The 26,001-nt window shown below is 43.6% G+C and overlaps 1 protein-coding gene across 1 annotated transcript in view; it reads right to left on the reverse strand.

Annotated features, from left to right (window-relative positions):
- GNA12 (G protein subunit alpha 12) overlaps positions 1–23,346 on the reverse strand; it is a 41,412-nt gene extending 18,066 nt beyond the window's left edge. The window contains exons 1-2 of the mRNA XM_032125709.1: positions 22,828–23,346; positions 10,989–11,204 (exon numbers count right to left, since the gene is read on the reverse strand). Of these exons, the coding sequence (XP_031981600.1) occupies positions 10,989–11,204; positions 22,828–23,148 (537 nt within the window). The 5' untranslated portion in view covers positions 23,149–23,346. The remainder of the gene's footprint in view (positions 1–10,988; positions 11,205–22,827) is intronic.
- Between the last annotated feature and the right edge of the window lie 2,655 nt (positions 23,347–26,001).

Consider the following 26,001-nt stretch of genomic DNA (forward strand, 5'->3'; position numbering starts at 1 on the left):
TCTAACACCATTACTGATTCAGTACTGTACTTTGACCAGACTGAAACCACACGGATCAAGGTCTTGAATTCAGAGGTGGAATTAAATGGGAAAGAGTTCCATAAATAAACCAGTGCTTTTTCAGTTTGAGATCTTACTGAGTTTTCCAAAGTAGAATTAAGCGAGTATCAAGGAAAGCAAGTCAAATTAAGAGCTTTGGGGGCGGGGTGGAGAGCAGACCTTCTAAGGACAAACACCAACAGTTTGTTCAGGAGGAAAGCCAAGTGAAGCACAAGTCTGCCACAGTCTGACTGCAGGAATCCGTGTTGTATACAGAGGAGACATTTGAAAGGTGTCAATAAATTACTTCTCAGAGCAACATGTTTTCCACTTTCTCAAACAGAAAATCTTGCATGATGTTTCCAAGAAGTTTTCCTGCCCTCCCCCAAATCCGAAGTCAATAATAGAGCGAAACAGGTTTACTCCTCAGACTTGCTTTAGGTATAGCTGCAAACTCATGAGAAGGTGGGGACCATGCTGCCTTCTGCCCTTGTGACAGAAGCCTTCCCAGCAGTGCAGCTGAGAAAGAACTGGAACATAGCTAACCTTACCCTTCTCTGGGAAGGGAACTCAACAGCTCTGCTCCCTCCACTAGTGTCTGCTTATCAGCTGGTTGGTTTGTGGCACTTTGGAGCACTGAGATATCTCCTGGAACAGTATCACATTCAGATGCATCTTAAGTCATCTGATCTATGAAACCCTCCCCTGTTGCACAGCTACCACTGCATACAAACCCAGAAGCCAAAAGTCAAACACTGTTTCTTCCCTTCCTCTGCTCTCCTCCTCCTCCACACTCAATACCTGTGAAACAGAGCCTGGATTTGAACAGTCCATGAACACTTCAGATACTCTGCTAACTCGGAACACTAACATTGAAAAAACTCATCTTTGAGGTACAGGCATCTTATTTTGGCATCAGGAGAGGAACCATTGCTTGGGAGAAGGATCAGTGAGATAAAGACATTGTCATCACTCCTTGACAAGCACCAGGTTAAGGCAACTCGTGCCCACTTGCAATGCCCATTGCTTGTTCCTTCCCCAGCAGCACAGTGTCACCCCCTCAGCTGTGCTCAGTCACTCCCAGGCTGCATTCTGCCTCTTCTCTAGAAGCTTCCAAAAAACCCACTTGTGCCAACATAAGCAAGAGCACAATGCAAAGCAGAACTCCCCAAACCACCATTTCCTATTGCTCACTGGATTACTCTGTCCCAGAGCTATAGCCCAAGGTAAGCTGAAGCCAAGACTGGTGTGCATTTAGTAAAACTCTTCATGTTTTAAGGCAAAACACGCTTGTTTTGAGAACAGCAGGAGCAGGGGAATAGACAGAAGAACAGCAGGTTAAAGACATTACACTCTTTTTGAGAGGTCATTGCAAAAAGGGCAGGATCTGGATAGGTAGCAAGGGTACAACATCACCACCTGAGCAGGTTATTGCTGCCTAACCATCCTACCTGCATTTTCCTTTTCATCTTGCTGTCAGGTCCCATCTTTTAAAAAACATGGGCTCATTAACCATAATTCACTGTCAGTGTGACAAGTAAAGAACAACTTCAAATATATGTTAAGTATAAAAATACAGAAGATATGCCATTAAGACTTTCTTGTAAAAACAGACCTAGTTTTTAATGTTTTGCTTATTTGTTCATCTGTTCTTGTTACTTGTTCTTGATCCTACATAGCTTACAATAAACTGGGATATTCAGGAAAGCCTGAAAGCATTCATTACCCATTATCCTATTAAAATCAGTGGCCCCATTGAAAAATCCAAGCCTTAACCTCTTACGGTTTTTTTCTCAAGGGAACCTTTTAGAAAATTTTTAAAGGCACTGAAAACAGCCTTGCTGGCTGTCCCAGTTCTAGGTGAAAAGCGCAAGGTTTGGTACCAATAAAAAGCTGAATGGGAACCAAAGGAAAGCTGAATCACTATAAAGAACATATAAATGAGGTACAAAAGGCTGACTTGTAAAACTGGAACTTTCTGAAGTGCACTGTCAGCACTGCTGTTCTGAGCAGAGAGAGCCATGTCAGGGAGACAGGCTTAACAAAACCAGTCACCTCTTCTTGGACAGTGCCTGTTTTTTTCCCCCAATTTCCTGAAACCAACCACAGGGTCAGAAAGCTGCTAATACAGCACACAGCAAGTAGCAGGAGCTCTCTCTTTTCCTTCACACAGCTAAGCCAGTCCTTGCTGGATCTTTAAGTAGTGCACATAGCTTTCATACAACAAAAACTTTCAACTCCCGTATCATGGTAACACAAATGTAAAAGTCTCCTTTTCAGTTGTATCTTTGAGACTGAAGGGATGAAACCAGTCTGACAAGTGGAGCCCTTCCACTAGAAACAATATTCTTTGGTTTTAGGCAGATAAACATTAACATATATGTCTCTGCATAATGAAGTATTTTTGTAGCAACTAAAATAAAAGTTGTCCTTGTGCTACCATGGCTTTAACCTATGCAGATGCTCATTACTGAATATATGAGTTCTCTCCTGCTTCCACCAAACTTCAGAAGGAACCCTTCATCAGACTCCCTTTGTCATTCACAGGGTGCACCCTTAAATGTGTCTCACTTCTCAGATTTCTGGAATACATTCTCATTACTGGGAATCTCTAAGGTGATACTAGTTGCCAATTTTAAAGTCTCCTGAATGATTGAGGTCCATTAGAAACTTTCTGAGTATGAAATTAAACAGCATAATCAAAAGCTGAAGGCTGCTCACTGGGCTGGATTTGTCTCTGCCCAGACCTTTCCTGCACACTAGAAAGGGATAAAGAGATTACTTCAGTGGTTTGTAGCTACAGTTGGGTACTGGCTCAGCCTGAACTGAAAGTTTCCTTCCTTGTTTCTCACAGCATGTGCCAGCATTTCTTGATGGGAATGCAAAGATTAATTACAGCTGTACTTGCTCTGAACAAATCCTCATATTCAATACAGTCCTGCAAGATTTAGAGTAGCACTAATTAGGGCTTAGAACAACAATTCTGCAAAGACAAACATACCGAGTATTTTTTCTAATTATTTTATGCATAATAAAATTAAAGCTTCTTTCCAGAACCAAGGTGGCATTTATTCTCAAGAGCTGGGAGCCAAAAGGACTTTTCCAGCCTAAGAACATTAGATTTAGTGTTTCAGTGCTGTTGTTGAAGGTAAGATATCAAACCATAGCCACTTCCATTCGCATATAGAGAGGCAAGGGTGAGTAAAAAATCCTTTGGGACAACCAGACAGTTCTCTAAGGGGCTCAATTACAAAGAGGTAAAGACAAAAAAAGTCTGTCCTTAGTAAAATACACATAAGGAAAAAGAAACCTTCCAACCAGAAAAACGGCAATCATTAGGCAAGATGCAAACTCTTGCAATGAATTTTCACCACGGGAGCTGTAAATATGAAGTTGCTTCTCTCATTTCTCTTAACCACACCAAAAATACAGTCAAGATGTATTGGCTTCCAAGGGCCAATAGCAAACAGCTCCTACAGGAAGCCTTACATAGTACCAGACTTTTTAATCTGCCTCCAAGAACCTGAACGTTAAAGGTAGGACCACACTAAGTCTGAATTTCAGCCTTTTGGTACCCATAGAGAGCAGAGCATTAATGAAGTGCATTAATTGTACATCTTACAGACTTTAGAGGTGATTTTGCACCAAGTCTTTGATCTTCAAATAATGTAAAAATCAAAAAGTTGTAGAGTGCTCAGAATTCACTACACAGAATAGCAGGAAAGCCAGTAGCACAGCTCTCTTTATTCAGGTCCATCTCAGCTCCCATATGGTAGGCATATCAATTTCTTGTTATCCACTTATTTATTATGTATGATCTGCTCATTACTTTCCAACTTATCCTCCCAATTCCATGCAGGCTACATTTCACCCAGCTGTTGCACTTTGTCATAACCTGAGGTCAGGAGAAATTCATGGCAAGAATCCTTCTATTTTTCCACAGAGCATTTAGCACTCAATGCTTGGTTGAGGCTTCAGGTAGGCACAGTAACAAACTGCTGTTCTCCAAGAATTTTCCACTTGCACTGTTTTAAAAAAGTCATAATTCATGACCTTTCTGGTTCTTCTTATTTCTCTCCAATAGCAGACAGTATTTAAGAATGGCTAATGACTGTTTTACCCATCTTACACAGCTTTCTGTGATGGTAAAGGTTGGTTCTGCCTCAGAGAACAGCTCCTATCACTGAGAAAAGATATTGCAAGAGCAGGTTTTCCCAGAATTCAAAATGACTCGCAGTGATTCTCTAAACGGTTGTGAATCCAGCCTAATTGAAATGCAAGTTCTTCTCACCTCTTGTTCAATGGCACTTAAAGCAAAACTGAGAGTACCAAGTGCAGCATTCCTTCCTGTGGGTGACAGCCAACATCTCCAACTGTGCCTCCTGCTCCAGCTCAGTCCTCAGGCTGAATCCCTGACTGTCAAGACACACTGGCACAGCCAAACCCCACACTGCTCCAGGAGCTCTCTGGTGGCAGCAGGCCCATTAACATATCTCATTTTAACAATTACTTTTAGAATATTGCAAATATAATAGCAGACTGAGGATTTAACTTCAGCAGATGCAAACGGATGAACTCCACAGCCTTAGCCAATATCCACAGAATTTTGTGTGAAGGTTTCCAGCTGCATGTTGCTTTGTTATCTCTCAATTTTTAATGAAACCTAAACTATAACTCACTAACTTTCACCTCCTTTAACAAAATGCCACTTCTGTTTGAGGGTTCTTACTTGAGACCTTGCTCTGAAAAAAATTTTCCTATTTGGTTATAGAGACAGGATTAGAAGCCAGGGACTCCAGCTGCTAATCCTTCCTGCTGCAGAGCAGCCACCATGCTTTGCAGTATTACACTTAAACAAGCAATTAACTTCTCCTGCTGTACAAAGATGAGTCAGACTCCATAACCCGACCATAAACTTTGGAGCTCTTGGGACTGGAAACAGAACTAGAACTAAGAATTTAAATCTGGATCTCTGGCACTTAATTGCCATGACACCGGCCTAAAACCTTGCTCAGATATTTAACTAAGAAACATCTTCTTAACTCTCCCTTCTGTACAAGTCCAGAGCAGGGCATTATTCATGCTGCATTGATAAAGTCTGCAAGTCTGTGATCTTTCAGGTTAATACAACATCTCTTGTCAGATAAGGCAAAGTTTCAGAATTCTAACATAAAACCAGATTATAAGGGACTATTATTGTATTTTATATATATATATAAAATATAGCCACCTTATCATTCCTTACATGTACTAGCTGTATTTCAGACAAGCCTATTTACCATCCACAGCTTCACAATTAGCTTTAAAAAAGAAATAAATCATAGAATATTGTTAGAAACAGATATACTTGACTTTCAGCACTAATAGTGTGCCAATACAAAAAATTAAGGCTCAGCAACAGCAATCGTGAGTTTCTGCACTGTAGCTCTACTGTCAATCCCTTGTTTTGTAAAAAATGTTGTGGGTTAGAGCGGTATGTCCCATCCAGATCTAGAAAAGAAAACAAAAAACCACGTAACTTCCCAGAAATAATTTAGTTTCACAGGAGTCCTGCAAGCTAGGAAATACCCACGCAGAGCTCAAAAGTAATTTGGCAAAGAGTTGCTGCCTAGTCCCAATTACATGCATTAAATGGTAACAAGATTTCCCAGGCTGGCCCTTGGAGCAGTGTGGTTATTGCCTTTGTATATCTCACCAGCATTGGTCAAGCCTCAGCGGATTTCAGTGATGAAATATGAGAGTTTCACGGCTCTGGGAAAAAAAAAAAAATCATCCTTGCAGAATAGGCAACATTCAGAGTCTCTTGTGTAAGCTCATATTCAAACAGTAGTTTGCAAAGAGAAGAGCTCATTTTTGTGTTACAGCCAATTGTATAAGATGGGCTTGATTTGACACTCGGTATTTCCTCAAGTGCATCAGCAAGTGTTTTACAGCGATGCCAGGCACAAGTATTCCTGCATTTCAGGGCTGTGCCATATGTGCTGAAAGTGCAAATTGCCCAGAAACATGCTTTTAGGGCTGCCTCTACTCTGCCATTGCATCTTGAAGAGAAATAAACAGTTGGAAAGTCCATACTTCAGGATTCAGGAAATCTCTGCTAAAGTGCACTGAAGAACTCTCACAAAATACAGCCCATTGCTGTAGATTTCATTGCATATGTCACTTCAAAAATCACCTACTTCTCACATTAAGTCAGTTCTCTGCTGCCCCATCTCTCAATTCACTTGGCTTCAGTCAAATGCAGCCACAAAATCTCCCAGTGCCTCAGGGCCAATGTACAGCCCAACTCCTGATTACATCACTGCTGTACCAAGCATTTCTGTACAAAAATAAAGACATTTAAGCCACAGTTTGCCTACTCTGAATCACGAATTAGTGTGAGTAACTGGTGCCTCCCCTCCACACTGCTCAGAGCACACAGCTGGCTGCCCGTGAGGCTTTGAAGCCATCAGCTCCTTGCATGGGGAGAATGCAGCAACAAAGCTCTCCTACCCCAAGGAGCAAGCTGTTCCCTCTGCAGTGTTCCAGCATACTGCCTGTCCTGGCAGGCAGAATTTAACCAATTCCAGGGTCTGCTTAAAGGAAAAACAACAAACCCCACATCTAATTCTCAGGGGAGTGACCCACGTCCTATTACAAATACCTCCAATTCCCCCTTACCTCAAACACACACAGAATGGTGAATGAATATAAAAGAATGGGTCTTTAAAACATTTTCCAGAGTCTTCCCACATCCAAGGCTTCAGAGGCTCTCAGTATTTGAAGTATTAATGGAAGCGTTCCATACAATTCCCTGTGCACACATCTAAAAATAGCTATGGACACAGTAGTAAGGTTTTTGTCTATATTTGCAAGAGTCTTACTTCCCTCTCAGGAACCACAACTTCCCATTAATGCTGACATTTATTTTTTCTTTTTAAAAAAGCTATTAAAACACCAGAAAGTCTTTTAACAGTGCAGTGAATGTCAATAATAATATTAATAGCAACAATTTCAATTGATATTCTGGTGACGGATCATGAACATATTCTCTATATCAACAATGTCAATTTTGCTCTAAGAACTGATGAAGCCACATGATGGCCTTGGCAGATCTGCTCATCACTATGCATCTGTTCTGCCCGTGACAAAAATATAATTTTTTTTCCCCTTACAAGCCCTATTTATCCCATCTTTACCCACAATGACATCAAGCACACCAAGCTGCAAGAAGTCAAAAGAGTATCTAACCTTGTGTCAATACTTTTTGCTCTGGACACATTAAAGAAGTGAATGGCTTCTCACATTCTCACACTAGAGACCTGAGAGGATGGAAAAAACCAAAAAAAAAATCCCAAACCACAAAATGGAACAGAAACCACATGACCAAAGCAATTCCTATCTTGGCTTTGGTCTCCACCATTTACAGCATAAAAGGAAATGTCATTTATGGGTGAAAAAGAGCCTGCAGATACACACACCCAAACTCCCAAGTACACCCAAGTACTTGTCATTAGGCTCAAACTGAAGAAGCTTCCACCCTCACAGCTAAATCCTGCTGGAAATCCCATGGCCCTTTCTCGAGAAACCATTCCCAGTGGGATTTGTCTCCCCCTGCTGCTAATGGGGGATTTCCAGCCCCTTGCCCAAACTACCACAGGCACCCTCCTAAGAACAATCGTTACAGGACATTTGGAGACTCGTGACCAATGTATTCCCTTCTAACACACAGACAGAAAATGGGGTGGGGAAATAATGAGGGCAGGCGAGAAGGGAGAAAAATCCCATTCTGATTACAAAGGAATTCCTATTCCAGTAGTTAAAAAACGAGGACAGACGTGACAATGGAAGCAAACATACAATGAAGCTTTTGTCCCCAAACTACTTGGCTCCCATACAAGGAAAAGAGGAACTTGGGTTGGTGGGGACTGGCTGGGGCAGGGGAAGAGCGAGAGGCTGATGTTTGTGAAAAGAAAGCAAAATTGGTTAGTCTGCTTTAAGAAAGGCTGGGAAGACAAAAGCAAAAAAAAAAGCAGCCTGCTATTGTAGAATCCACCCACTCACTTCTGAAACGCTCTAAGACCCAGACAGGGATTTACAACCAGCACTTGTAGGCACTGAGTATAAAGCAGAAAACACTCAAATGCCTAGAGGCAGCTTCTCTGGTGCCAGAGAAGCAGCTTTGAGATTGCACAGGGTTATGGTCAGAGCTGTTTTCTTTCAACAAGTTTGTTACTGCTGAGTCAGCCACTGAGCTGGGCATTGCAGACCATAGGAAGGCACCTGTACACTGCAAGTTTCAGCTCTAGTCAACAAACCAACGTGTTTTACTTTTTAACAGTCACACAACTTCCTGGAGAAACAGAGCATTCAAGAGCAGACCAATAATCCTACAGCTTTGAAGCCAAAATAACAATGATTAAAAAGAAGCTGGTGTTCAGTTGATGCCAAGACCAGGGTGAAGAAAACGCCAATGCTGAATGGGGTTGTTTTTTCAAACAGTGTCAAGGTACATTCAGAAAGATCACAGTAATGTAAAGCTGCAAAATTTTGGTGATGGTTTAAGAACTATTTTAAAGATAATAAATTCAGTTTAAACCCAGCATATTCCATTTAATAGCTCGCTTATACTAGGGAAGAAAGAGAGTGCTGATGCAGAGGTTTTCTTTAGCCTGAGTTAAAATCAGTTCAGAAAAGATTTATTTTCTCAGAGTCCACTATATCTGGCTTCTATTTATTTACACAAGTCTATATCCAGCAAGGGTTTAAACTAAATGAAGGTATGGGTTTATACATATCATATGCAATTACAAATTAGGCATCTCCTTAAACCACCTCTTTCTTTAAAATGTTATGTAGTTTTAAACTTTTTTTGAAAAGGAATAGTACAGTTGCTTATTCCCATATACTCAGGCAATCAGACATCTACTGAACTGAGAAGGAAGCAATGGAAACTTGTTCAAGTTACTACAGTGTTAATAATTTGTTTAATCCAAGCAGCATTTGTATCCTTGAGACCAATGTACTACATTTAAAAACCTTTTATGCAGCCAAGTGCTTTTTGCTAGTTACAACTGAGGCAGTTTCTAATCCCCTGGTGATGCAGCCTGCACAATAAAATAACAGCACCCAGATTTTCACGTTGTCAGTGCCACAGGTGCAGGACTGGGATGGAGTCACAGTGTTTTCGTGACACTCATGGTTGCACTACTGACAGGGTAACAGCCCTGGTGCCTGCAGCAGCTCCAGCTGCTCCAGCAACACTACACAGGTTCCATCAATGGCATCCAAAAGGATGCACCACGGAACTGTAGCACAGTGTTGAAGATGACAGCATATCAAATGATCACTTGCATGCCTCTCTGCTTTGTTTCTCTGGGGCTTTTTTATTTTTTTGGTATTTCCTGTTTAATCCTCTAAGCCAGGGAATGCAGAGGTAGGCCTACTACTTTTGGAACACTATTTATTCAACAAATGGGACTTTTTCCCCCCTCCCCAGTTTGATACTACTTTATTGCTAACCAGCACAGGAACGAACCTCCCACATGATCCCCATCTGAATCTCCCTCAACAAACAAAATCCATGCTTGACCACAGCATTTCCCAGGGATAAAAAACAAACAGTCTTAACAGGCTGCTGATGCCACTATTGCTTACTATACTGGATTCTCTTAGCAGTTGTTTCATGGTAAATTCAAGTTCCCCGTGGCACAAACCATCTCTATATTTCACATTTGAACAGTGCTTAGAACAGCAAAGCCTGTGTCTACAGACACTAGGAATAATGGAACAATTAATCCATCCTCTCTCCCCCTGCACATCCTTCCCCCGCCCCCAGTGCTGTAACATGGAAATTGTTTCATTTTTAGCCTAAGGAAGTGAGGTTTATTCAATCATCCTGTGACAGTTTTACTTCACCATTTCATTTATTCTTCACCTATTTGGCAGTCTCATGATACTTCAGAGACAGATTTCAAAGATATGCAACAACAAGACTCAAACAGGCATCTTATTAGTGGAGACAGACAAGTACCCAAGGGCTGCAACATGAGTTTAACTACAGCATCAGACACTAGAGAACCCACACAGAGAAGCAGCATCAGGGAATAATCAGAATTTCACTATCCAATTTCTCTAGTTCTCATTTTCCTTCAACTGTATCTACTTCCCTTGTGAGAGAGTCTAAGGGAGACTATACAAAGCCACGTTTCTATCCTTTAACCCCTCTAATTAAACAATGATAACAGTAATTGTGCTACCAGGTTGTTTGGATCAGTATCCTGTTCCACAAAACAGGGAAGAAAAAGAGAAGAAAAAAAAAAAATCCTCTCTATCTTGTACATATGAAGAAAAAGGAGTGGATTATGAACAGCTGTCAGAAACATATCCCATACCAGAAGTGCAGCTATTTTGGCACAAGAGCATGAAGACCCAACAAGAAAGCAGGGAAGAGAGCACATTTTTACTCTGTCATCTTTCAGTTGCTTATCCAAGTTTCACTTGCAGACGTCAGGATGAAAAGAAACAGCCAGGGAGCAGCAGCCGGAATGGGTGTTGCATTCACTTCAAAAGAGCTGCATGCAGGAAGAGTTCGCCAGTATCAATACAGTGCAGGCTGGCAGGACTGGAAAGTTACAAATTAAGTGTGCCTTCATCAGTGACCTACTATGAACAGATCTACTGAGCTGCTAAAATATTTTTAGTTCAACCAATTCCTGCCTTTTTTGGTTTCTCCTGCTCTTCCAGTTTATCCAGTCATGCACTTTTCCACTCCCTCTTACTGCCATGTAGTTTTTCAAGTTTGGATCCAATTACCACTTGTTTCTGCTGCTGAAGTGCTCAGATTTACAGCACTCCTACAAACAGCTAACAGGGTGGCTCCATCTTGCACGTAGCAAGATGTCTTTCAGCTGAGGCAAGATTTATACAGCAGAACTTTCTCCTCCCACCACAGAGACGGATGTACTCACCAGCTGATACTCGCTCCGACGGCTGAAGGCTTCCTTGATTCCCGAATCCCTCCAGAGCGCACCCAGGGCAGGGACATAGAGCTGGAAGGTGGCAGGCTCGATGGGCATTCCAGCTTTGTTTTCAAAGGCCATCAGAAACATTCCGTGCTTCTCATTCTCTGTGTACTGCCAAGGGATCCCCAGTTTGTCCCGTGCGTCAACCAGAACCCTGCAGCCCTAAAGAATGATTCAGATAAGAAAGTCAGTGATAAAAAGATTAAAGTGTAACAGAACAAGGACTTGAAGGTACTTGAAGATTATTTTTTTGACACTGTTCTGGTAAGACTGAACTCAGGAGAGAATCATAAACACTGTTTATTGCAACATCTCCAACAGAAGTAAGATAGAGCCTGCTTCTGTAAGCAATTTAGCCACAAAATATTTCCCCAGGTGGAAAAAGTATTAGCGGCAACAGCTAATGGCAACAAGCAGTGCTACCAACAGATAATGAAAGTAAACATCAATGAGAGTATGAAAAGTGTCTGGGAATTAAGAAAACTGTCTGGGAACTAACGTGTGATCAACATAGCTCTAGTTTTAAAAGTAACACCATGCCTGAAACCATGTTCTTCCATCTTTTTCTTTGCATTTGGGTTTTAGACACCAAAAAGGACATCCCAGCTTTCTCAAGCATTAGGGAGATCAGAAGAGCATTAGAGGACTGAAGATACTGCATAGATTCCAAAGCTACCAGGCTCAGGAAAGCAGATCCAGTTTTCTTCAGAATCAGCTTACTTTTTGAACTTGCCACACATTTGCTAAGCAATGTGTGACAGGTAGGTTTTGCTACTCTAATACTGCAAGAGAAATCTGGAAGCAAACCTACCTAGTTCTCATTTCAGTTCAGGATTACTGAGCTGCTTATTTTCACATTTTTGCAGTTTTTATGGAAACTTAATTTCATATTCATGGCAACAAGCCAAACACATGAGGTTAAGGAAATTCTAAGCTTCAATCTTGAATCCAACTTCACCTGCAGTAAATAGCTTCCAATGGCCAATATTTATTTCTCAATAGCAAGCACCATTTTAGTAATGGATAGAACTGCTAATGGTGACTCAGCATCTCAAGTACCATCGAGTTCACAAGTAAAATCTGTGGGTTATATTGAATTACTTTTCTCATTGTGTTGATCTTTGGATTTAGAGATATGAAAATAAATAAAATAAAAAAATCTCCAAAACTGAAGTTCTGTTTCCACAGCTATTCACATAAGCCTCCACATTACTGGACTGATCTCTCTTTCTGCATATTTTAAGCTATCAAGACTGCATGTATGTTTTCTTAACACTTGAACCTTTCTGCTCTCCAGTCCTTTAGCATCACCACAACAGCAACTTCCCAATAGCAACTAAGATTAGAGAGGGAAGTGAGAAGCAACTTAGTGGAGTGTCACAGAATAGGAATTCAAAGAAAAGTGTCGTGGTTGTCACTGCCCAACAGTGCTCCTGAAGTGCAGCTTCCCAAAAATGTAAATATTTATGATTCTCTACTGATTGTTACTTCTTTTTATAAAGTAGAGAATATATCTCCACAATACCACAAAAAGACTAAAATCAAATATATTTACCAACTGCTGCTTTAAATCCCAGACATAACTATTTAGTAACTCCATCATACAGACCAAAAGCCAACTCTCATTCCAAGTTGCAGAGTTGATCCCTTTATTAACAGAAGTCTTTAGATCGTTATTTGAACTAACAAACAGAAGCATGAAAAACCCATGTAGAATGCTCTGTCTCTGAATTGCAGATGCCTCCACGACATCTCACAGCTTCAGACACTTTTGCAAACCATCCCTTGCACACACCCCCATCTTGGCTGCAACTGAAAGGCAGGGTCAGCTCCCCACTATGCCCAGTCAAGAACTTGGGAGATTTTTCCAGAGCATGGTGGTGACTTGAGACCAGCAGTACACAGTTATTTCTAGGTGTTTCATGCCAGGTTTGTCTTTGCTCAGTGAGAACTGGTGTGTATAAAATGGTGAGTCAGCACTGTGGGGGGGACAGTGATCACCATCTCCCTGGCCACTTCCCCATGGATCACCATCCCCCACGGATCACCACCTCCCCACACTGCCCCGGGCCCCGCACAGAGCTCCCAGCCCACGCAGCTCTGACCTTTCTCCTGCCTGGGCGCAGCTCTGCAGGATCTCCCCCAGCTGCTCAGCTCCAGCTCTGGGGCTGGTTTAACTCTTCTCCATCTCACAGCCACTGCAGAGCATCTCAAAGGAATGGCTGCAGGACTGCACAATTCCTGCTTGGATAAAAGAGCACTGGGACCTCAGTCTAAGTGCACTTCCCCACACTATCACTCTGACTTTCCCAGCTCCCACTGGAGACACAGAGGTTCTCAAGAGACTGTTTATTATTAGGGAAAGTTTCATTGTTTGTGTGGAGAAAACCACAGAACAGTTTCAATCAAGGGCGTAGAGACTGCTCCAGTCCCAGAATAGTCACTTATCTGCTGGCTGCTGCTCGTTGGAAATGCAGGTCTGACCCTCCCTGAGGCAAGAGAAGGAACTAAACTTAGGTCCCACAGACCCTGTGGGAATGCATTAACTACTGTAAGGTCACCCATGGGGAGCACGTGGCATCAGCACCTTCCTCTCAGTGCTCTAGAGACAGAGGTGTTGCCACCAAGTCACATGTGGAGCCTGATCTGGGACAAAGTGATTCAGTAGTAGGACATCAGCATCAGCACTGACAAACAGACACACACTGAATGAAGAAAATAAAAAAACAGGATAGAGGTTAGCAGGAATCCTGTCCTATGCACACCCACAGAACAGCACCTCTCAAATTTTTTAGAACACATCTGCTTCAAGATGTGTCTCTAAAACACATCAGGAATAAAAGCTTTACATAATGAGTAAAATAGTCAATGTTTCTTCCTCCCAACTCTTAGCAGTTAGAAGTGTGACTCAGCAAAATCCTCAAGAAAGTGAATCTAAACTTAACATTTCTCCATCTCCACAAAACAGTTCCATAAATGCTACAAACAGATGTCAGAAAGATGAGGAGAAACAGAGAAATCACTAAATTTAGATCCTATGTACTGCTATTCTCGCATCTCAGACTTACTGGTAACACTGTATTTTGCAACCACATCGAGCATTTGATAATCCTTGCCTCATTAATCTGCAGAGCAAGCTACCATAGGAAAGGTTTCCTCTCACTGGAAACACCAGCAAGACACTTTTCCTACCCCTTTCCTGACAGTTTTTCTCATTTTCTGCTACTATAGAAAATGTCAATTCACTCTTTCATTCATAAGGCTGAACACCATCAATTACCATTCTGTTTTCAAATTTGGAATATAGAAAAAAAATGAAGCAACAACTTTAGATGTGGAATAAACTTCTGAACACTTCAACTAATTTAAAGCTTTTATGCTGCAGGACCCAGAATAAGCACAGATGGATAGAATTAGAACTCACAGATAAGGATAGTGTCAGGCATTAGAAAATAGCAAACCAGCAGCATAATGGAAGCACCAGCTAGGGAGGAGAAAATAGGAAATTCTCTGTTCCATTCCTTTCCTAATAATTTTTAATATATTCAAGTCACTGCATAAATCCCTGGCATGCACAAAGCCTGAATGGAATCAGGGTAGAAGAAAAAGATGTAACAAGAGTGTGATGTGATCTACTTCATGAAGTATTGCATCTTACACAGAAGAAAACATTAAATCTAGAAATCCACAGATTCAAAAAAAGATAATTAAGGCACAGTATACAAGAAACTTACAGAAATTACAAACCACTTGCAGAAAGGAAATAGACAAAGACTGTTTTTCTCCTTCCCCTTGCTAGACAAATATGATTTATCAAACAGCAATTTGAACTAGAAACCTACACAGCTCCGGCCAGACAAATGCATTTACACAGGATGTTGGCCAAAAGCAAAAATGGACTCAAAAAGCCATGAAGACAAATAGGTAGAAGGAAAGTCCAAAGAGGACTATTCGATTACATTCCAGATGCAAATCCTGGCTCAAGAAATTTCCAAAACCAAAGGCTGCCAATAACTGGAAGAGCACACCAAAGGATTACATTGCCTTGTGCTCGTACCCGTTTTTGGTTGTGGGTTGTTTTTTCATGTCATAGACAAAGCCCGAGCTCCTTGGCCTGACACAACACAGCTGTTTGGAGCATGTTTGCTACTCACCAGCAGTAGAAAGGCTTTAGGAGCATTTACACAAATGCTCATTACTGGGACCGGCTCAAATATAATTTTTCTCCTTTACTCTTGAAAGCATCCTAGCTTTGAAAAAAATCCAGGTTCTCTTGTATTTTTAAATAATAATTAAATGAATTTGTAGGAATTATTAGAAAGGTTATCACGAGCTAATGTCAATCGAAGCCAGAGATATTTGCCCATACAGGAAAAGAAGTGTTGCAGTATCTAAAGAGCAGCATGATTTAAGCACATCTTGTATCTGTACTTACACCGCTTCATAAAACACAACATTCACTTTTTAAATTATTCACATACTCCAATACTTGGATTCATCATCCTTAAAACCTCACACCTTTGACCAGATGGACCAACACAGAGGCCAAGTGAACACCCCTCAGTTAAGCACCATACACAGAATTGGCACAACACGTCTGGGGGGCACTCACTCACAGGCAAAGCCAGGTTCTTCCATGCACACACCAGCAGTCAAGTGATCAAAAAAACTGATTATTCCAGTCAGTGTCCAGAGAGAAGACGCAAACCTGCTCAGAGTTTGTATACAAATAGAAGAGTCTCCTACAGTGCATTTTCTCAAAATAATTTTAGGGAACTGCTACTGGGTCTGAGATCACAGACCCAGCAGTAACTGTTACACATGAAATACTACAGCAGCTACTTTTTACACTTTGACCATTAATACACTGTTTAACCTCACAGCAACCCCCAAAATCTCCAGCATCTACGTAACAGTTATGGACCTTATTGTCCTGAGAGAAGTGCTGATCCCTGCTGAGTACTGCCTGGGGGACTCCAGGTCACAGCTAACAGGCACTGCTGTCTTCTCCTATGGCTGCAAAGCAACAGGAACACTGCAGGCACAGGGAGATTCAAACTTGTTTCCTACTGAGTGCTTTTCCTGTTGTTGACAAGGAACTGGCAAAAGTCTGGGGATCTCATCTCACAGAGACCAATATAAATCTGAGCTACTGCCAACAGGATTGCTCCCACCTCAACCTGCAGATACTCCTTGGAGCCAGAGGAACAGTACAAGGTGATGCAGCCACAGGAACACAGGTCCAGCTGCACAATTTTTAAAAATAAAGTTAGCAAATATAATCATATGCACTGTTTGTAAATTGCCATCTGGAACACTGCAGAGAAGGTGACCTACTACAAACAGAGTGATAGCACGACAATCAGATTTTTACAGCACACCATCATAAAAGCATTAAAAGAGTTTTTCTTTGATCTATGTCCTTGGAGCATTACAGCCAAGCAGTAGTAGAGAACCCAATGTTATTCAGGATAAGGTTTCACACTGCAGAACAGTCAAACTACAAGGTACCATCAAAAGGGACATCTTTCCTGGCAGTGGAGTTCCACCCTGTCCTGATAAGTTTGTCATTTGCCTGAGCCCACAACCCAGTGAGCAAACATCACTAAAAACCTGGTCATTTATATAAAAAGTGATTTCCATTGCCTGTATTAGTTTGCTGTGAGGTGAGACACAAGGGTAGGGGTGGGAACAGCACCAGTTGGCCCAGTTAGACAACGAAAAGGCTCCCCAGTTATGCATGTCCTCTCACCACTCATATTCCAGTACCACCCAGGTGAGAGCAGGGCAAACAGCAAAGATGACCTACCTTCCAGCCCAACATACAAATAAAAAATGAGAACAAAGGTGAAGTGTCATTTACCTCGTCCACAGGAACACAAATATTAAAAAACATTTGGATTAGCCACTGAGTCTCTGGATTGGGAGCAGCAGCGATGTCTGCTTGTCTGGAAACTCTGAAAAGAGTCCTTGTCTTTGACTGAACCCAGCAAAATGACGATAAATGCAGCAGAAGGAAAATACTCAGTGCAAACTTTACTTGTAACTCAGCACAGAGTAGACAGAGGATGACCTCAGAGATGACGACTGGTGCAGGACCTCACAAAAAGTTCCCAGTTAATGCTTTCAGACTTGTATGACCAGCTTTCTGCTTGCCCTGAGACCATCACACCAATATCAGCACATAGTCAGTTCATGCTTTCTAAGAGAGAACAAGTAGCATCTGCAGTTCCAAACGTATCCCTGCCATGCTGCCCTCATGGATTCAGTACCCAGCACACGTGTTCAGACAGGGCTTTCAGTGCCAGGGTGAGACCAGCTCCCAACCTTCACTAGGCTGAAAAATCCCAGGCAAGTGGTGGAAACTCATTTGGAAACTCTGCAGCCTCCAATTTTTTTCAGCTTTTTCCATGTTGGAATTTGCACTGAACTTACTTTTTCAGACAATGTGCACTAGGGCTTGCTCCGAAGTTTTCCTGCAAACATTTTTAACAGCACAATTTGCTAATTTTTTTGCCAACACTGTTTCCAAACTAATTAGAAAAATACATGTATAGTCAACCAAGTGAATATAATGTAACCTCCCAAATTTAGTCACTCCAGCGACTAAACTTTTGTCTGGAAGACATCAAAGTATGTGCCTGCAGTCTCCAGGGACTAAGTCATGTTCTGCAATACTAATGACTACATCTCAAGAGCATTGTGAGCTCCATTTTGGAACAACTATGAATAGTAATCATTTGCTACTGATCATTACTCCTCTTCCAGTATCTGCCATAATGAAGAGAGACTGCTGTCTCCTAGCCCAACCAAGAGACACCCCAAATGCAATGGGACCACCAGAGTTGATAGAATTTACATTTAAGATATAGAAAATACTAACTAGAAGTTAGTAAGAGGTGCATTGATTAAATGAACCCAGAACAACAAGATCAACAAGACTCATCAGGGGTTTTTGTCTTTTCTACATAATTTAGTGAATATTATTTTTCTTAATAGAATAAGCTCAGAGCAGAGATAATCAGAATTAAAAAGCTGTTCTATTACAGAACTTTAGCACTTCTATATTAAATTTAAAGGAAAAGGTTCTAATTAACCACAGTTCCTACACTCTCCCTGCCATTCCTCTGAGAAGAGGCTGTTCCAGCAGAAAGGAGATTGACACTGTCCTGAGACCAACTACTCAAACAGCTGGATCACAGCTCTGAAGTAACAAATGGAGTGTCACCATCATCACCTCCTAATGGGCTTCCAAATTCATTTGCATGTAAACCCAGGGAAGTGTGGAGTAAAGGTAATTTTAAGAGTAACTGGGTTTTACATGATGTATTCCCCCTGAGTTTTTAGGCTACTGGAAGAAATATGCTTACATTATAAATGAGCAGTAACTTGGTCACTTTCAAGTGTAGCTCCCAAACAAACTGAGGAATAATCTGTTTCCATATCCCAGAGTTTGCATCTGTACCTGGCTGAAACCTGAAGGCTGCAAAAGAGTTTTCTTGGTTTGTTTGTTGGCGACAGGAGGTACAACCACCTTACTTCAGCCACCATAAACACAACTTAAGTAAATTCAAGGTACACAGAGTCCCAGCAACAGTCCAGATTTAGTATTAATTGCAGAAGTCTAAAGTTATTCTTAAAACTGCGTTCAGCACAAGCCACTTACTTTGCTTTACTGCCACTTATATTCCTGCTATCAAGGAGAAATGCTCTCAGGTATCCCCTCATGTATTGCAGCTGCACTCAAAAGTCCCAAAGGACTGTTCCTGAAAGATCTTTCATGTTCAGAATCTTTCCTTGTTTTTTCCCCACTCAGAGCTCAGAAATGAAATTACACATAACTTCCTCTGCAGTCCTTCCCTCTGCAATTCCAGGCTTTTCAATTCCACAGTCAATCACTACAGCTCAAGCCACAAACAACAAGAAAACACTCATGGATGTATTGAAACCTTGAGCTGGTCTTTCCATTCTCAACAAGAAAACTAACATTACCAAAAGAGCTCAACAGATTATACTTCAGGCTTTTAAAAGCTGAACTTTTTCTCTCTTCAGATCGAAATCTCCTAAACAAGCTGGTGCAAGTACCACTCTGGTGCTTGTAGATTGCTTTAATTATTTTCTTATGCAACTAAACCAGGTTTTTTTTAAGCAGCATGATATTCACATACTTGAAACAAAAATACATTTAGACAAGGAACATCAGAGTTGTGACTCGTTGAGTGTCTGAGCTCTTTAACTTTTATCAAAGGAACCAAGTAGAGTAGCAAGGCCAACCCATCTGTTTTGGATGGAAGGTATCAAAAGACTCCTGTAGCCACAGTTGAAAAGCATCAAAATACTCATGTAATACCACCACACACTGCTAAGATTTGAAATTTAAGGTACATGAAAGTTTTCCAAGTTTCTCTGCATAGCCAGGAGTCACCTTAAAATTCACGCCTCAGCAGCCAGACAGCCCTGTCCTAGGCACTTTCCTTTTCCAGGTGGGTGTGCTGAAGTCCTGAAGCCTGTGTACTCATACCAGGACATTAACACTACTGCTTTTCACTTCCATCATCAAAAGTTCCAAAAAGTTACTTTGAAACTTAGCCTTGATTAACAAGCAAAACCCGAGTTAACCGATGACTATTTACCTTAAACCAAAGCAAAACTCCTGTATTTGAATACCATCCCACAAATGCCAGAAAAAGCTAGCAAGGCCCTGAACCATCACCTGTACTAAATGGAAAAGTAAATTCTGTATCATAGGTTTATTTTACTTCAGCATTTTGTTTCTAACTAGGGTTTCCCCAAAATGGGAGATGAGAACCAGAGAGAACAGGGTAAGCAAAGAACGCAGCATTAAGATGATATCAGAAAAGCAAGGTGAAAACTCAAAATAAAGTGGAAGCTGACACTAATGTCAAATTACACTCAGCACTGTTATTTTCAAAGAGGTTTCACATTGTGTTCTCTGAATCAGTTTCTTCATTCTCCATAAGCTGTACAGTTGCCTAAACACTACTGCAATAAGCATTTTAGAAATATCCAGCACTGTTGAAGAGAGTAGGAATGCTCCTCCTTCAGAGTTTAGTCATGGCTGGAAAGTGAAAATTTACCATTTAATCTCAGAGATTTACACTGCATTTCTAACTCAGATCTCAGTGTTGCAGAAGCTTAGCAGGACCATTGTTTGATCATGCTGAGGACTGTGTGGAAAAAGGGGCTAAGGTTGCTGCAGCTGTACTTGACAATGTCACACAGATTTATATGCTACTTGATAGGATCATTTCCACTTCACTTTGTCCACATACGGTATGATAAAAATTCATCCGAGATCTTTTACTGTCAGCTAAACACATGGTGATCTTGGCTTCGTTAAGTCTTAGTGGGTGATCATGGAACTTCCTGAAAAAGTAAAAAGAACCTGTAGTCTAAACACTGTTACAGAAAGAGCAGCAATCACGTGCACTTGACAATTTATTTTGTCAAAGAAGCTAAATAAGTTTACTTTAAATACTAGATGTTTATCCACAGAACAAAGTTTAATGCAAGCGAGTATTACACAATTACCCTAAAATAAATGCACTGACAACATCACTCTGTTTTGAAAGCCGTTATTCTGTCTTGGTATTTGATTTCTTCCTGATGAGTATGGCAGAATATCAAGGTGTTATCAGGTTTCTTCCCGATGAGCAAAAATGCAAACAAAACATCTACTGCCTTCCCACCAGAAAACTCTTCTAGTTCCCTTTGTTTGTTCTCCCTCCTTCTGCCTGCTTTCTCCACAGTTACTATTCCCAAGCTATTCCCCAAAAATTTATGGGGGGAGTGTAAACTGTATTCTTATATGCAAGAGCCACCTGTGTCATCTGGAAAAGCAAGGGAAGGAAGAGTCTGACATGTACCAAGAGGAGAGCCCTAACCTAACCTTAACACTCCCAAATTACCATCTACAAGGCCAAAAGAGCAATCGATCCGCTGAACCATATTAACTCACTTTAAAATTACTTCCAAATTTTATTTTCAGGATTAAAAGAGTTTAAAAGATTCAACTGACATAGTCCAAGAAGTGCTGTTAACTATCAGAACACCTGACTGCTACCTCGAGGACCCAGATTCTACTTTGAATTCTGCAAATCTGCCCAGAGCCATCCAGCAAACAAGTGTTTCAAGTGTGTGACTCTGCCTCCCCTACTACAAGAAGGAGACACTTTCCTTTCCAAAGCACACTAAGTTCTACTGCTGAAAGCTCTACACCTTCTGCATACATAAAATATTACATCATTTTACCATAACTGCTACTGCTTAGACAACTTAAAAAGGAAGGAGTCTCAGATTTTTCCATTTTCACAAACTGCTTCCCTAAAAGCTTTTTCTACTACTTGAAACTAGTAGCAGTAAAAAATAAATCACAGGCAGGACCACAATAAGCATTAAGACCTAAAATAAGACTCCTTATTTCTAGGCATATAGATTTAAAAAAATTGTAACACTCTCTTTGCTCACATAGCTACAATCAGAGAGAAGTTTCTGAATTTCAACTTTCATGCAGTTAATGGGCTCCAGCCTGAAAATGGACAAAAAAAAAAAAGGAAAAGAAAATTAGACAACAATTTTCCTGTTCATTAACAGAAGTGAAAGCCCTTTATGGACTAGCAGCATTCTTAGAAACAAGAGTCATTGTATGCATGCACTTATTAAGTGCACATAAAGCTTCTATTTAAACACAAATCTGGAAACTCAAAAGTAACTCGTTATCTTTAACTTGCACAGTTCCCTTTCCTTTAACTTTGTATGAAATCTCACATAACCTCACAAATCCATGCCCGCAAAAGAATGGAGACAGTCCTACAGAAAAATATAGGCAGGAAAGCAGCATTTCTTTTAGGGAAAGATTATGAAGATGAAGAGAGAGACACTCCTGAGTGAGCTTTTCACGTATCTTCAGGTATTTTCTGAAATGTGATCACTTCTACCTGCACAGGACATCAAAGCTTGTAACCCTGAAAGAAACAGTATTTGCCAAGGTTGATCTTCCCTAATTTGGGAAATATGGGTCTGTAGACCAAAGGCTCTCCCAGCAGGTTTTATATTCTCCAGTCAATACAGAAATACACTGCCAGCACTATAAAGCCGGCACACACACTGAACAAAAACTTTCCTGCAAAGGCACCAAACCAAAGTTATTTCCCTTTCAGCTCTAGGTTTGATAACGGCCCACACTGCCCAACTCCGCGGGCCTCCACTCCCCCATTTCTGAAAATGTACCAAGGAACAACCACTTGCAGCCACAGCATCCGTACAAGGACCCCTTTCTTGTCCCATCTCGAGGTACGCAGACTGGGGACACTTTGCAAAAGTAGAGAAATTCCTCCTAATTTCTTCAAATCTTGAAGTTTCTCCAATTCCGACTTCGAGGATGCTCTCATAATGTTTTTTCCAGAAGGCAGGCCACACCTATATCCTCTTTCCTCTGCGTTTCCACAAAGCTTTTCTCAATCCCCTTTGCAGGGAAATTTTCTTTGAGCCTTTTTCCTGGAAGCTTTCAGCCGGGTAACGCCGGAGCCCACATCCCCCGGCCCCCCGCAGCACAAAGGTCCCCGCCCTCCGAAACACCTGCACCGAGACCCCTTCCCGGGAGGAGGGAGCACCGAGAGCCGCGGCGGGGCAGGCGGGGGGCGCAGCCGCCGCCCCGGCCGAGCGCTCACATCCTTTTCCGACGGCGGCTCGGGGCACGGCCCAAGCTCCCGGCGCTGCGGGATGTGCCGGCGCCGGCCTCCATCCCCCCTCCGCCGCCCCTCACCTTGAGGATGTTCTCGTAGATGGTGGCCCGGAACTCCAGCAGCGCTTTCTGGTCGAACTCGCGGCCGTGGATGATCCGCATCTGCTTGAGGAAGGTGGACTTGCCGCTCTCGCCGGCGCCCAGCAGCAGGATCTTGACGAGGCGGCGCACGGCGCGCCGCTCCCGGGCCAGCATCGCGTCGATCTCCCGGCTGCGCCGCCGCGCCTCCCGCTCCGCATCGCGGCTCCGCTCCTTGCCGTCCCTCCGCGGCTGCTCCCCGGCGCGGCCCGCGGCCTCGGCCGGCAGCAGGCAGCGGCTCAGGGTACGCACCACGCCGGACATGGCGGCGGCGGCCCGGCCGGAGCGCTCACAACGCCGCCGCCGAGACCCCGAGCTCCGCCAGCATCGGGCGGAGGCCGCCGAGACGCTGCGACCGGGAGGAGGAGCAGCCGCAGCCGGGGGCTACGGGCCGGGACCGCCCATTACCCGCTCCGTCTCGGCGGAGGGAGGGAGCGGCCGGCCGGGGGAGGGGTGGGGGCGGCGGGGCGCGGCCCGCAGGCCCTGCCCGGGGAGGGGTCGCGATCGCCCCGCGCCGCTCGGAGAGGGCTGCGCGGGGCCGGGGGCGGCAGGAGGCGCCCGGAGCCCTCGGCGCGGGGTCGCGGCGGTGCCGCGGCGGGGCGGGGGACGCGCGGCCCCGGCCCCTCACACAGCGAGCACCGCCGCCCGCGCGGGGAGGAGCCCTGGCCTCTCTTACTGGGCGACAGCGCTGTCGCTCAACACCCCCGTCCTCCAATTGGAGATGGTGGCGCGCGGGGCGGGGCCAATCCGGTGACGCGGCGCAGGGCAAGGTGGGGCGGGGGGCGGGGACAGAGGCGCGAGCACCAATCAGCGGAGAGAGGGCGTGGCCTCTCTGGCGGGGGCGGGGCCTAAGGGACCGAGGGAGGAGGCGGGAGCACCGCCCGGTGAGTGACGTCACGCCGTGCCCCGTGTTATTGGCGTGACGTCACGGCGGCACCGGGATGACGTGCGGGGCAGCCGCGGCGCCGGGGCCGGGCCGGGGGTACCGGGGCCGGGGTTTGTAGCGTGCGGGGAGAACCCAGCGGGGTTCGTTCCCACCAGAGTGACCGAGCGGCCAGGTCATGCAGTGACGTAGAGAAACGTCATCGCTGACGTCATCAGAGAACACGTGTGCATGGCACTGCAGCATCCTTAGATCCTTGCTCAGCCAGATTAAGCTGCACAGGGATTTGTCTCCGCAGACCGGGCTGCCCCTGGCAGCTGATCCCGAGTGGATCTAGCCTCTCCTTTGGCATCCGAACTCCAACACCCAGGGTGAACCTGCTCGTCTGGGACACTTCAGTCCTTGGCTGACATGGGGTGTAATTCCTTGCAAACATGCTGGAGCAAACCAGTGCTGGGCTGATGGCGAGGTGAGGATTAAAGTATCAAAGTACATGTTTGAAAGAAAATCCCCCCGGGTCTCGTGGTTAGGTACTGGAGGGGAAAAAAAAAAACATTTTGGGAAACAGTTGGTGTGTGATCACGGAGCAGTGGCTGGGATCCCAGATCTTCTGGCTGCAGAATGAAATCATAAAAGACAGGCACATGTCCTCTGTTCTATGAGATTATTTGTCCTTTCTGCATTACTTCTGTCTGTACTTCCAATTATTTATGCCATAAACTTCTAGTCCAGTTTAAGTTTCCAATAATTTATCCTCCCCAGGCTTGCTCCAAACACCGGGGCAAGTGACACAAATATAGAGAGCTGAGGGAAACTATTAGGATGACTGGGATTTCACAGAATATTAAGGATGCTGAGAATCACAGAACGGTTTGAGTTGGAAAAGACCTTACAGATCATCTCATTGCACCCCCTGCCATGGACAGGGACACCTTCCACTATCCCAGGTTGCTCCAAGTCTTGTCTAACCTGACCTTGGACACTTCCAGGGATGGGGCAGCCACAGCTTCTCTGGGCAACCTGTGCCAGGGCCTCCCCACCCTCACAGGGAAGAATTTCTTCCCCATATCCAATTTAACTCTACCTCTCTTCAGCTTAAGGCCATTCCCTCTTGTCCTGTCACAAGCCCTTGTCAAAAGTTCCTCCCCTGCCTCCTTGTAGGTATTGAGACATCTCAAAAAGTCAGGGAGTCACGATTTAAAAGAAAAACAATTAAAGAAATCCTTTCATGGAAGTGAGAATCCCGTGTGAGGATCAATCCCACTGAGATGCTATTGTCAGCTCTTTCCCAAAGAACAAGTGTTTTTCCCCCTGGCAAGAAGAGACATTTCAAAACACATTTAGGTATTGGAGATTTCAGGAGACCAGCACAAGACTCTTAGTCCTGAGCCATTCACTACAGAAGCTTTCTTGAACAGTTTCCCTGCCATGATCTTACTGTTCAATTGTAGTTTGAGACTCAGGAGCAGCTCATTCCACCCATAAAATGCTGCTGTAGTTCAGGAGTTTCCCACTGGATGTCATGATTGCCCTGCCAGAACCCAGTAACACCGGCGGGGTGGAGACAAACAACGCAACCCCGAACCCGCCGTTCTCTGATTTTCCAACAGCTGAGCACTCAGGACTCCCGCTGGAATCCACAGATGTTAAACTGCCTGGAAATCGGGCCCTATGCAGCTGTGGAGTGCCCAGATTGGCGTTTTCTGATTAGCTCGGTTTCTCCTGCCCCACTGGCTTTGTCTGTGCCCTACTTGAGGTCCTCTTCTGACTTCTGAGGTGCTGAGGGGTTTTGGCAGTGAGCTCAGTAGTTATGAAGTCCAACTCCAGCGACAGACCTGTTTCATGTGGGAGAGGGAAATTGTGCTATACAATAAACTAATCACATAAATCAGTTGCCAGACGTCCTTAGTTCTCCATGCATTCATCCATGAAAGCAGCTTTCAACAGCTCCCATCTAATTGTCAAAAGGAAAAGGTCCACCCCTCCCTCCCTCCGTCCCCCGCAGCACTGTTGTTCCTCATGGAATCATTGGGAAGCGGCTCCCGGAGCAGGACAAAGCAGAATTCTGTTTGCTCCTGCAGCTCTGCAGCAGCCGGGGCTGGTGCTGTGCCCGGGGCCCGGGCAGGGCTCACAGCCACGCGTGACGATCCCACATTGATGGCCCTGCAGAGGTTTTGTCGTGAGCGTAAGCAGGAGGTGAAAGAGGCCCTGATGAGGGACAGGTTTGTACTCAG

This window comes from Corvus moneduloides, chromosome 16 (assembly GCF_009650955.1).
Source record: "Corvus moneduloides isolate bCorMon1 chromosome 16, bCorMon1.pri, whole genome shotgun sequence".
In the NCBI taxonomy this organism is placed as follows: Eukaryota; Metazoa; Chordata; class Aves; order Passeriformes; family Corvidae; genus Corvus; species Corvus moneduloides.